This window comes from Phycodurus eques, chromosome 4 (genome assembly GCF_024500275.1).
Source record: "Phycodurus eques isolate BA_2022a chromosome 4, UOR_Pequ_1.1, whole genome shotgun sequence".
NCBI lineage: Eukaryota > Metazoa > Chordata > Actinopteri > Syngnathiformes > Syngnathidae > Phycodurus > Phycodurus eques.
Window position 1 is genome coordinate 27,855,393 of NC_084528.1, and position 12,623 is coordinate 27,868,015.

Here is a 12,623-nt window from a genome sequence, read left to right on the forward strand (position 1 = left end):
TTGATTGATTGATCATCTGGCCCACATTGAAGGGGAAAAACTCATAGTTTGTGATAAAGTCCTTCTGGCAATTTTATGACACGCTTCGTACATGTGACTTCTGAGTTATGTTATTATATAGTGTTGTGTGTAAAATGTTGAGGGGCGTGGAAAAAAATGTTTTTGGTAACATTACAAAATGTGAAAAAGCGAAGCACTGCTAATACTTATCGAGCACTAAGAGCTACTTGGACTTGCCAGCATTTTGAAGTATATAGACGTTTCATAATAATTCACAAGACATACTTAATATACAGCCAAGTGTAAGTAATATCAATACTATAGAGAGACTAGGGATGGAGGGAGGGAGGGAGGGAGGGGAAAGAGCGAATGAGAGCGATAGAGCATATGAGAGAGAGGGAGAGGGAGTAAAAGGCGCTATGACAATTATACTCGCAGTCTCGGTAGTCCGCAGCTCACGTAAAAACAAACAAAAAAAATATCTCCTTGTCTAAAGAAATCTCATCAGCTTTTTTTTTTATTTTTTATTTTATTTTTTATTTTTTTTGTGATGGAGTTCCCCACTTTCCCTCCGAGTGCCACGTACGTGTCGTTAAGTCCGCTGAACGCCAGCATCCCCGACTCGCTCCTGCCCGGACCGCCGAAATGCGCCGGGGCCAACTGGACCGACGGCGCCGACGGCACCAACGGCACGAACGGCACCGGCGCGTCCGTGGGTCGCGACACGGCCAGGGTGGTCATCGCCGTGTGCATTACCGCCCTGTACTCGCTCATCTGCGTGGTGGGGCTGCTGGGCAACGTCCTCGTCATGTACGGCGTGGTCAGGTAAGAACTCGGGAATATTGCAATCAAGCATCATCAACTGCAAACGAAACAAACAACAAAAAGCACTTCAAGAGCTGCATTTACTGTATATACTATGTTAACTATTTGAAGCCCTCAATCAATAAGTATCCTGACTAATGAGAACGCATTTATCTACCAGTACTTTTTTTTTTTTTTTTAAGTACTACTCCTATCATCACTAATTATGATGATATAATAGCAACTATAGTAGTGCTAATGAGGTTTTAAATCACGTTTTTAATTACCAATTAGCACTCATTTTCACAGTGGCAATAATTTAGATGCTAAATTAAAACATTCAAAGAAAAAATTATATTGCTATCACTGTTACTAGTACTAATTATGATGCTGTGGCTGGGCTAATGATAGTACAGTACATTTTTTTAAAACTTTGTAAAAAATGTTTTGTTTTTTAAATACTAATGTATTGCTATGACGTTTTCAATAATAATAATAAAAAACAGTACTATTATGTTAACCAGTACTCATTTTAATTATTTTCATTAGATTATTATAATTATTATTATTATTGATCATCGCTGTATTAACTATGATGTTGTGGCTTGACTGATGATGCACTTTTTTTAATTTTTAGAATTACAACTACAACCAGTACGATGATAAAAATGCTGCTACGTATAAATATGACTCTTTTTTAATTTAAAAAAAATCACTACTACTAATCACTATTCCTAGTCTTAATTTTGATGTTTATAAATAACAAAATATTTTTTTCCCACAATTTATTACAATTACAGTTTTTTTTTCTTCAGTTATTGCCATCACTATTATAATAATAATGATACATCAGATTTCCATCCATCCATCCATCCATCCCTTTTCCGTGGGTCGCGTGCATGCTGGAGCCTATCCCAGCTGACTCTGGGCGAGAGGCGGGGTACACCCTGAACTGGTCGCCAGCCAATCGCAGGGCACATATAAACAAACAACCATTGGCACACACATTCACTCCTATGGGCAATTTAGATTCTTCAGTCAACCTACCATGCATGTGTTTGGGATGTGGGAGGAAACCGGAGTGGCCGGAGAAAACCCACGCAGGCACGGGGAGAACATGCAAACTCCACACACTCAGAAGTGTGAGGCAGATGTGCTAACCGGTCGTCCACCGTGTCGCCTACGTCAGATTTATATAGCGTTTTCCCTCAACACTCGAAGACAATAAAAATAATAAACGTGACAATAACAGAAGTACTAATGATGTTTTTCTCTTTCTTGCTTGTGTTAGTGCCACACTACCACATATAGTTAATACTCACCAGAGGGGAGGGAGAGAGTGCAATGTACAGCTGAGCTTTGCACTAAAACCTCCTCAAGGCCCAAATTATCTTTCTCATGAGCAACGTTTTTGACAAATCGATGCATTTATTTGCATGGCTAACACACAGTGATCAGTCACTCCGATGGTTGTGGATGGCATTGATTCATTTGGTCGGGCGTTGCGGCTAATACCCATGAAGCAGTTTGAGAAAACATGAACCGTCGCTGTCATGTAGGAAGCGCCTAACACATGCAGGCCCGAAAAAAAGAAATAAGCACTTTCCAAATGGCACATCAGAGAGGAGAACTGAAGCGTTTCTGCGCAGGAGTCATTATATCCAAGTGCGGTTTAATAGAGGTTACGGTCATTGTGGCAGAACAGAGGCTCTCATGCAGTTGTAACACCATCACAGCTTTGTGCATCTAAAAAGCTTTTATTATTCCGCGGAAAACCGCGTATCTTTGAAAGAGGAAATGAGGCTAAAATCAATACAGTAGTTTGGTTTCTAACCTCGTTACGTTTTAATGGCAATCAGGAGCGGACCGCAGCAGACATAAACAAATCCTTTGCTTCTCAGCGCGTTCACAGTGCTTGACTCCTCGCCAGGTACACCAAGATGAAGACGGCCACCAATATCTACATCTTCAACCTGGCCCTGGCGGACGCCCTGGCCACCAGCACCTTGCCCTTCCAGAGCGCCAATTACCTGATGAGCACGTGGCCGTTCGGGGAGCTGCTGTGCAAAGTGGTCATCGCCATCGACTACTACAACATGTTCACCAGCATCTTCACGCTCACCATGATGAGCGTGGACCGCTACGTGGCCGTGTGTCACCCTGTGAGGGCCCTGGACTTCCGCACTCCGGCCAAGGCCAAGATTATCAATATCTGCATCTGGATCCTATCGTCGGTCATCGCGGTCCCTGTGATGATCATGGCCGTTACCAAGGTGACAGACAAAGGTGAGGAGCCACAGATGCATTGTGGTAGATGAGAAAATGTATCCGCCAGTTGTTATGATATGCTGTATTTGTCGTTCCAATTACAACAAAGCCCCGCTCTTTGTGGAGAATACGGACCGAGCCCTATCGCGAATAGCAAAAGACCAAAAGTAATTGACGCCCATGCCAATATTAATAGGCGCAGAAAAATGCACCGGCAGTGCACGTGTAGCAGAGCAAAAACATCCACGTGGTGAATAGTTTCTGTAACTTCCGCTAGCAAACTGGGCTAAACTGAGCTCCTCATTGACATCCAAAGATTTTAGTCTCTAAACAATGTTAAGGCGAGTTGAGGAGTTTCATTTAGACAAAAGTAGTGTGTTGCCGCCTTCTCGTGGCATCTGTAGGGCGGTAGCTGAGCCTGCACTGTTGTGCTGCGTGATGGCGTACTTGTTCCGCTGCTGAAACTACTTTGTTTGTAACCTCAAAATGTTCGACACTATGTTGGTACCGTTAGGTCTCATTTAAATTCATACCTCTCCAAACACATGCTTCCGCTTCAAGCCAAATGTAGTAACTTTGTTTTGAAGACAAGCAAAGACTCTCAAAACTGTTTTTCACTAGTGCAACCAGATTTTATAAATGTATGCCGCCATCTAGAGGTTATGATAAAGCCGTACAATTTCATTCCAAGATGCCAGCGCCACCTAGAGGTTATGAAAAAGGAGTAACCTCCACTTTCATTCCAAGATGACAGGAGGACGTATGACTGCATATATGTACAGTTGTGCTCATAACTTTACAAACCCTGGCAGAATTTGTGAAATATTGTTGATTTAAATACGACTATATGACTGAACAACAACCATCATTCATTTCTTTATGGTTATGTGTTGTTAAATGATAATGCTTTTCTGAAATGCTTGACACATTAATTTGAAATTAAAATAAAATGAAATGTGTTTCGTCTGGTCCTTCATGTTTTCTTTAAAGAATTGTACCCATCTTACAAATTCTGCCTGGGTAATCAAAAATATGAGCACAACTGTGTGTTTTCTCATTCACTAAATAAAAGTTGGGCTGTGAATTTCAAAATAAGAGCAAGTAAATTAAAAAAAAAAAAAGTATTACGTGTTCAAATAAAGTGCTTAACTTCAGAATAATGTTTTGAAAAAAAAATAACAAAATACAGATATTACTTCATGTTTTGATCATATGGGTAGAAGCAAAATCATGCATTGTAAAAATGCATTATACATAGGTAGAAGGGTTTTCCAGAATTTTGAGGTCAACATTGGGGTTGCGTATTATACATGGCTGCGCATTATACACGAGAAATTACAATACAGTAATTGACACTAAAAATAAATTTTACTTTTGGACTTAGAGTAAATGCATTTCAGTCTTTATTTTTTTATTTTTACTTACAGTAAGTACAGAAGTTGAATTCGTACTTGCATCAGTGTTTTTTTGTTATTTTTTAAATACTGGTATCTATCTGTACTTGTACTCAAATACAGAGTGTGAGTACTTTTGCCACGTTGAGATACAATCAGCTCAGTTGTACAAAAACGGCTCTTTGTTCAGTTGTTTCAGTGGCAGGTGCTTGTGTCGAATTGAGGGAGTAATGAGGCCGTAGAAGAGAACACATTTGAGCTGGGTTATTAAACTTAAATTAGCCTAGCCACATGAGGCTCCGTTCAATTGCCGTCGTTTTTCTCCCCAGGCAACGTGGATTGCAGAATTATCTTTCCACAACCAGACTGGTACTGGGACACCGTGACTAAAATCTGTGTGTTCATCTTCGCCTTCCTGGTGCCCGTGCTCGTCATCACCGTCTGCTACGGTCTGATGATCCTGCGGCTAAAGAGCGTCCGTCTCCTCTCCGGATCCAAAGAGAAGGACAGGAACCTGAGGCGGATCACCCGGATGGTCCTCGTAGTGGTGGCAGCTTTCATTATTTGCTGGACTCCCATACACATCTTCATCATCGTCAGGACCATGGTGAAAATCGACCACAAGAACCTCCTGGTGATGGCGAGCTGGCATCTGTGCATCGCCCTAGGCTACACCAACAGCAGCCTCAACCCGGTCCTTTACGCCTTCCTGGATGAGAACTTCAAGAGGTGCTTCAGGGATTTCTGCCTGCCCTATCGCACACGTACGACGCAGCACAGCTTCTCCCGTGGCCGCAACACCACCAGAGAGCCCGTGTCCGTTTGCGGCCCCTCCACCGGAGGCAGACCGCCCGCATGACTAGGCGTGGACCGTACGGGGATCCAGGATGACCTCCAGACGGAAGTCACGCAGTTCTCCACCACAGGAGTGTGAACGCATACATGTTGGCATTTGTTCCACCGCTGTCAGTTTTTATCTCGAGCTTGTGCACGAGGCTTCACGTGATGGATCCCTCGTGTAGAGTCTAAATGCTTGTTTTTCAGGATGCTGAAAAAATGCCAATGTGTGCCTGTAGATCATAAACTGGTGGAGTCAAATGTACAGACCGATGAATAACACAAAAAAGAGGAGAACCCCTTTAACAGGCATTTAAGAACACCTTGAACTTGAACACAGAAATCATACACTGTCCATATACAGTATACAAATAAGATCACAGAGAACATACAATTTAATTCAACCCACATCTAGCTTAATGCATAGAAACAAGAACATACAAATGTGTCTTCTCACAGTAAAGGTTATAAAAAAAATAAAAAATAAAAAATAAAAAAGACATCAGCTCAATGGCTTCATTAGTCATAAAGCAGTAAAGCGATGTTTTCTTCATGCTTCAAAATTGCGGACTAAGTTAACGCTAAAATAGTTAACATGCTAAGGACCTTATTTCAGTCAGCATTAGTTGCACTCAAACTAATTTACTGGAGGAAGAAACAGTATTCATCAAAAAAGTTTGGATGTTTTGATACTGCTTACTGAGGGGTAAAGACTCGAAAATCTCTCAGAGGTTCTTTTTTTTTTTTTGACAATTCCAAATAAAATCGTGTAGGTGATTAATTATAAAACTGAGCAGCTGGAAAAAAAAAAAAAAAAAAGTTCCTGTTTACATGACATTTGAGCTGTCACTGATTGCCAGGTCAGATTTTCTTGGGCCAAAATGTTTTGTGCCATCATCCGTCCATGTTCTATAGCGCTTGTCCTCGTTAGGGTTGGGGGTGAGCTGGAGCCTTTCCGACCAGCCAGTCAATCGCAATGATTTGTGCAGTAGAGAGCAATTTAGAAAAAGTTAACCGTGTTCCCTATGCTCTTGTCTTTTTTTTCCCCAAAAAACCTGCTTGAGCTTGCCCGGAGTTGTCCCAAATGAAATATCACTGCTAAGGTGCTCCATTGAGTCTAAATGTGGCCACCATGACGGCACTAGAACATCACATTTTCCACTTGTGAGATGAATCGCACTGTTCCCTTTATTTGTCACCTAGCTGTACAATGTTCCCGTGGTCAGACACATTCAAAATGCACTACACGCTACAGGCAACGTTTGGCTTACAAAGCGTTTTGAATGATCTTCCAGCTGTGTCTCCACTTCAACACATTATAGGGTGTTACATTACTGAGCGTGAGCTTTAACAGTGCTTGGAGACGTCCGCGCCATATTGGGAGAGAAGCGGCGCTCAGTGTAAACAGAATGCGGTGATAGGCTTCTCTCGCAGTGGAGTACATCCATCTAAAAGGCACAGAGGTCTTCTTATCCAATTGAGTCACGAACGACTCGTTAAATATTCCACATGATGGAGAGCAGGGGTGAAAGAGACAACAGCGTGTGAACAGAACATTTCGATGTTTTATGATATATTCGAATCCCCCTCTCTTCAGTGCATGCTAATGTGTAAATAGCGAGGACGACAGCTCCCTTCTCCGCCAGAGACGACGCAACCCGGGCAATTGCCCCTGAGTAGATAAGGGGACCCAGAGAGACAACTGACACACGTCCATATGAGTGGCACAAATGGAAACTCCTATAGACGCTGCAGTTTTGCACAATCCAAAGGCCCGTAAGTAGCAGTTAAAAAATAAATGCATTGCCCCACTATCGGCCAAGGTGTCAGCAGTGCTTGCTTTCCATTCCTTTTTTCAAAATTATTTATTGACTTGGTTGTGTTTGAATCATTCTGAAACATTTGCCACCATGGTCCTCTTTGCCTGGGCCGCTGTTCACCACTTTATGAACATTCGACCTAGCAGCGTCCATTCATCTGGGAAGATCTTTGGGAGACACCAAACTCATCCAACCATGTCTTTTTTTTAACGGACATTGTCTCGAGCACTGGCACACAGTCACGCAAAAAGAAAAGGTCCTTCACTACATTTGAAACTTTTGGGCACGGCTGATTTGTGTTTGGCACATCCGCCTTACAGTTTACAGGTTAGAGGTTCAAATCCAGATTGTGCAGCGTTTGCGTGTTCTCCCTGTGCTTGCGTGGGTTTTCTCAGGGCACGCCGACTTGCTCCCGCATTCCAAAAACACGCGTCAGTGAATTTCCCCGCTGTGGGATCAATAAAGTCGTCGTTTCTGTCATCTTCTGTTCATTGACAACTCTAAATTGTCCACATTTAGGTGGTGAATGTGAGTGCGAATAGCTGTTGGTCTATGGGATAGGCTCTCGCTCACCCGCGACCCAATGAGGATAAGCCTTATAGGAACTGGACGGATGGATGAAACTTTTGTCCATATCATGTACATTCAGTGTGCCAGAGTGAGAACCACCATCATGACAATGAACGTTCACTGCTTCAAGAGAGAATTCAATAACAAGAATGTGCTGATGCGTTGCAAGAAATTGCCTTCAATTTGCTGCAAATCTATTCTTGCGATGGTAAAAGGAGACGTAATCCCACACGAGGGGCACAGTCATGGTCAATGTCACCACACCACACCTTCAATTCTGTGCCTCCCCGCTCAAAGACGGTAAAAGACACCGTAAAAATCTGGTGGAAACAACCGTTGCGCCCAGCGTATCTGCCATTGACTAATTGTTTCCACTCATCTCGTGTATGGTCTGAACGTTTTTCTCGGCACGACTTTCAGCCTCCGCGAAAGCTTTGACGGCGGAGGTGGCACAGTACGCTGACTCAATGACCTCAAACGGGCTTGGAGGAAATTCATCAGCAAATCAAGGAGAGGCTTCCCATTCACATTACGTCTGATGGAGGAATTATCCATTAAGGATGACTGGACATTTGAAGGAGAGTATTTTTTTTTTCTTAGCACATTTCATGTTGAAATGGACTGATGCCAATACTTGTATCTGACTTCAAATGTAAATACAGTAACATTGTTCTGTTAGCGCATAAAGTGATGCAAATGATTTGGCTGCAATGTGCTATCAAGCTGTCGTATTGCTGGACTCGATCAGCATATTTATGTTGTTTGATTATGACTATAGAGTTTCACTCAAAGGTTGCACTCTCTGACAATACAGATTTGTTTTCTAGGACTTTTTTTCTTGTAAAAACACATTTATTAACAAAAGAATCTTGACTTATTTTTCTTGTAAAATGATTTCTTCTAATTATCGTCTGTTTTTTTTTTTCCTTTTCAGTATGGTTCTAATACTCCTTCATACGTCAAAAGCGGTTTTAGCTCATCGTGACTTTGTATTTAGTCATCTCTATCAAAAGGAGCGTTTCAGTGTTTTTAGGTCTGCAATGCTTTTTAGCTAAATGACAATGTTAACCGTAATGCCTTAATCAGCATTAGGTTTTGCTCTTTTCATATAAAGGAAAGCGTTTTGTTGAAAATGGCGCTTTGAGAGTGCTATAAGAAAGTATAGTGATCCTTTTGTACAAACCGCCTTGACAAGCTTTGGTTTTATTGTCATATGAGGCAGCATATGTCGTCTTGTAAATGATCTTTTAGAACCACGCTAGTAGATGTCAGTGAATTTTGGCAGCAGTAATCACATATTAGATATTGCTGACACGTGTTAATCTACTGTATGTAAATTCAGGTTTGCGTCATGAGAGTGACACAAGGAATTAGCGAGTACGATCAGGTATGGATTCCTGTGCACGAGGGAGAGGGCGTCTGTGACCTTCGAGGGCGACATTATTACAGAACCGCCGGGGAAGCTTCTGGTGGTCGCAGCGGTGGATGCGTCGCATCGAAAGAAAGAGCGGAAGTGTCACTCACCGACTGAAAGCACAATATCATCCTTCGTCCGGGATACCATTTGAGATGTTGGCCACAAAAAAAATGACAATAAGAGCTGGTGAGTTCTATTTTTGAAGGCTGTAAATAGATCCTGAACTTGCAAGATGCATGTTTGTACATTTATTTACTTGAAATGACATGTTGTTTTGCTCAAACAGGTGTGGGAAAGCGATTTTTATCATTTGTAGGTTGTGGTTCTCATGGTAATAGCTAATAAAGGAACACGGCATATGTGATTGTCATGTGAGTTTTGTTGGGAATTTATTTTAAATCCCCCCCCCCCCCCACACAGATGCTCATTAAATATGGATTCCAAAGTTATGGAAGCTTAAGAACTGTATGCTCCAGTGGACTTGAATCTTACTCACCCACACATTTTGAGAGCTAAAATATCAATTTGTTAGAAGACTGATAATGGCTCTGCTGATGGAATAATTAGAAAGCGCCGCTCATCCAGATTGCTTTCGCGCCCTTGTGGATGTTTCAATTATTATTTTTTTTTTCCACTCCACGAGTTGAATAGAGGAGTCTCGCACAAAAGGAAAGCCACTCAGCAAAATGTCACAAGAATCCACGCGAGCTGAGCAGTCGGCCGGACGTTATTATGAGGACGGGGGAGAAGGAGTGATTATTTTCACCTGCCACAGTGGGGACAATAAATCATGGCTCTTATGAAATATACATGGTTGTGCCTATGAGTTCCGTGTGTGCAAGAAAATAGGCACAAATGTACAGTGGCGCCTTGGGATAAGAGTTTAATTAATTTAATGTGACTGTATGTGATTAATATACAGTACTGGCAGATTGTTTTTCCGTCAGGCTGAAATACTCACGTGTACTCTTCTACTGCCATTAAATGAAAATACAGTTAAATAACATGACTTTGTAAAGAGTTTCTAATTGAGGCTAAACAGGAAAATAACATGTTTGTCATCAGGTAGTAATGCTCTAACAATATATTATTTACACTTGGTATATTTAACATTTCAACCTAAAGTGTTTCAAAAATTCAAAGCATTAAAACTACAAGTACTGTATACTGTTTCTATTCAGTGTGGTCCCAGTAGTCCTTCTTATAATTGGAATAACCTGAATGACTGCAGATAAGCCACAAAGTCAGGAAAGTTGCAATAACAACAAAGTGAGTTGTGTTTTTTCAACGAGCGTGATTTGTTTTGCTCAGCTGTTACGCAGGATGGCTTTTCTTGATGCAACATTCTCATTTATGCGGGCAACTTTTAAAATACAATATAAGGACAGGAATTAAGAGACAAGTTTTTTTTTCGGGTTAGGTCAGTTTGTCTCAAAATAACGTTTCTGGCTCGGATGATTTACCGCCCCACTTTGCCCCTGATGCAAAATGGCCATGGACACTTTGCTTCTTTCTTTAAGGTCTCTTGCGTCGGAAGCTTTTCTTTCTCATCGGTTATTGAACGTACAGTATAAAGGCACAGACGCATGCATACCTACCGCGCATCAATGACGCGTACATGATTGAACGCGTTTATAGTCGAACCCTGACCGCATTTGTGCACTGGTGCTAATTAAGAGACGGGAATCTTGCTGATGCATGCACAAAAGCTTTGTGTTTGCTGGTAATGTCTTCATTTGTCAGGATGAAATGCTCACTCAATCCAACCGATGTGTTCTGCAAGACTCTTGTTAAGTGATTTACAGCTCGTTTATCTGCAAAGCTGAAGAGATCAGTGACGACATGAGCTCCTTGTGAAAATAGACCTCTGCTTCTGCTGTAGCCTGATGAAACATCTTTGTGCTGAGGATTAAATCGAGGAAGAACTCGTGCCCCGTTACAGGGCGGTAGCAGGGAGGGGAAAAATTCAATTCAAACCGAGTTGAATTGGTAAGAATGCAGACTTTTCTGGTAATGGATCAGGCCTGCTGTTTTGTGCATCTGCCTGATACTTTATATTAAACCAGAGAAGCAAATAGCTTCACTTTCACTGGAGTGGAACCCCTGCTGGCTTAAAGCTTCCAACTGGGTGCTATCTGACAGCTGGGAGCCACATGAGCCCTGGTTGGTAAACTCGCTTCTGACACAACCCAGTCAGACTTTTAGATTTGGCTGCACTGGATGTTTACAACTTGGCTGCAGGTTATTCATGTCACAACAGAATGTGAGTAAGTGATCACGGAATCCATATGACATAGAGGAAACATTATGTGACAGAAGTGCATAGTTTCGAGACAAACACACACTATAATAGCGCACAGCAGATGTGTAAACATCAGATGAGGACACGAGTCCTTCTCTCAAGCCTCTGCAGCTGCCGGTCACCCGTCGAGGGTGCTTCACGGCAAGCCCCTCGGTCCACTATATGAGGATCTCGATCTATCAAGGCAATCTGGAGTAATTACAAGTATGGTCCGCAGGCGATCGGGCGCAAGCGGCCCGAATAAGTGGATACTTCTCAGATATTCATTTACTAATAATGTCCTATTTGGTTTCCTGTGCACACACTTACACAAGAGCATGCTGGCTGACAGTTGCAATCGAGCCTACTCCAAGCACCATGGCAACAGGCAAGCGCTCAAAACATTTGGCACAAAGTGTGTCACCTACACTGTAAAAATGTAACACTATTTGTGGATGTTTTGGGGGAACCTACCAGCAGTTATTCACAGAAACCCCTTAAGAGCGTGCAAAAGCCTCTCGGACCCTCCACATCCCGGTCACCAGCTCTTCCGGTTCCTTCTCTCAGGTAGGCGCCACGGATCAATGCAAACTAGAACTAGCAGACATTCCAACAGCTTCTTCCCTCTTGCGATCAACTTCTTAAACAGCTAACCTACAATTCCATTGCAACATGCTGGCAATTTTTTTTGTCTTGAGTTTGTTGTCACATTTCTGTGGGGCCAATTATACATACTCGTGCACTCAGTGTAGTGGTCTCGCCACGCTGCACTAGTTGCTTGTGTGTTGTTGACCAATACTGGCCACTCATGCCAGAGTAGCATCTGCTCCATTTGCACACTGACTGAGGAGTATCTGCAACAATTGCAAAACCAACTTTGTCCCAGATTATCGTACGACTCGCCTGACGTCTCGGCGCCCTTTGCAGAATGGTCATTGCACCGGACTATTGCAATATTAGTCAATCAAACTGCTCTTAGTGCGAGAGGACTCTGCATCTTTTTGCATAATGGTCGAAAAACAAAACAAACAAAAAAATGAACCGGCATTACCAGATAACTAGCAACCCTTTATTGTTCAGTGACTGTTTTTTTTTTTTTGTCAATGTCTTTATGTCTCAAAAGTGTTCTCTGTCGATTGACTGTCTGTTGTCGTACTAGAGCGGCTCCAATTACCAGAGACAAATTCCTTGTGTGTTTTTTGGACATACTTGGCAAATAAAGATGATTCTGA

The 12,623-nt window shown here is 42.2% G+C and overlaps 1 protein-coding gene across 1 annotated transcript; it reads left to right on the forward strand.

Moving 5' to 3' along the window:
• Nucleotides 1-550: 550 nt before the first annotated feature.
• On the forward strand, nucleotides 551-5,325 carry oprd1b (opioid receptor, delta 1b). Its single transcript, XM_061675804.1, has 3 exons — nucleotides 551-825; nucleotides 2,735-3,090; nucleotides 4,796-5,325. The coding sequence occupies exons 1-3, from the start codon at nucleotides 551-553 to the stop codon at nucleotides 5,323-5,325; spliced, it is 1,161 nt and encodes a 386-aa protein (XP_061531788.1).
• Nucleotides 5,326-12,623: the final 7,298 nt, after the last annotated feature.

Coding starts and splice junctions, on each gene's coding strand:
- oprd1b (XM_061675804.1), top strand. CDS start 551: ATGGAGTTCCCCACTTTCCCTCCGAGTGCCACGTACGTGTCGTTAAGT. Junction 826..2,734: donor GTCATGTACGGCGTGGTCAG/GTAAGAACTCGG, acceptor ACTCCTCGCCAG/GTACACCAAGATGAAGACGG. Junction 3,091..4,795: donor TACCAAGGTGACAGACAAAG/GTGAGGAGCCAC, acceptor TTTTCTCCCCAG/GCAACGTGGATTGCAGAATT.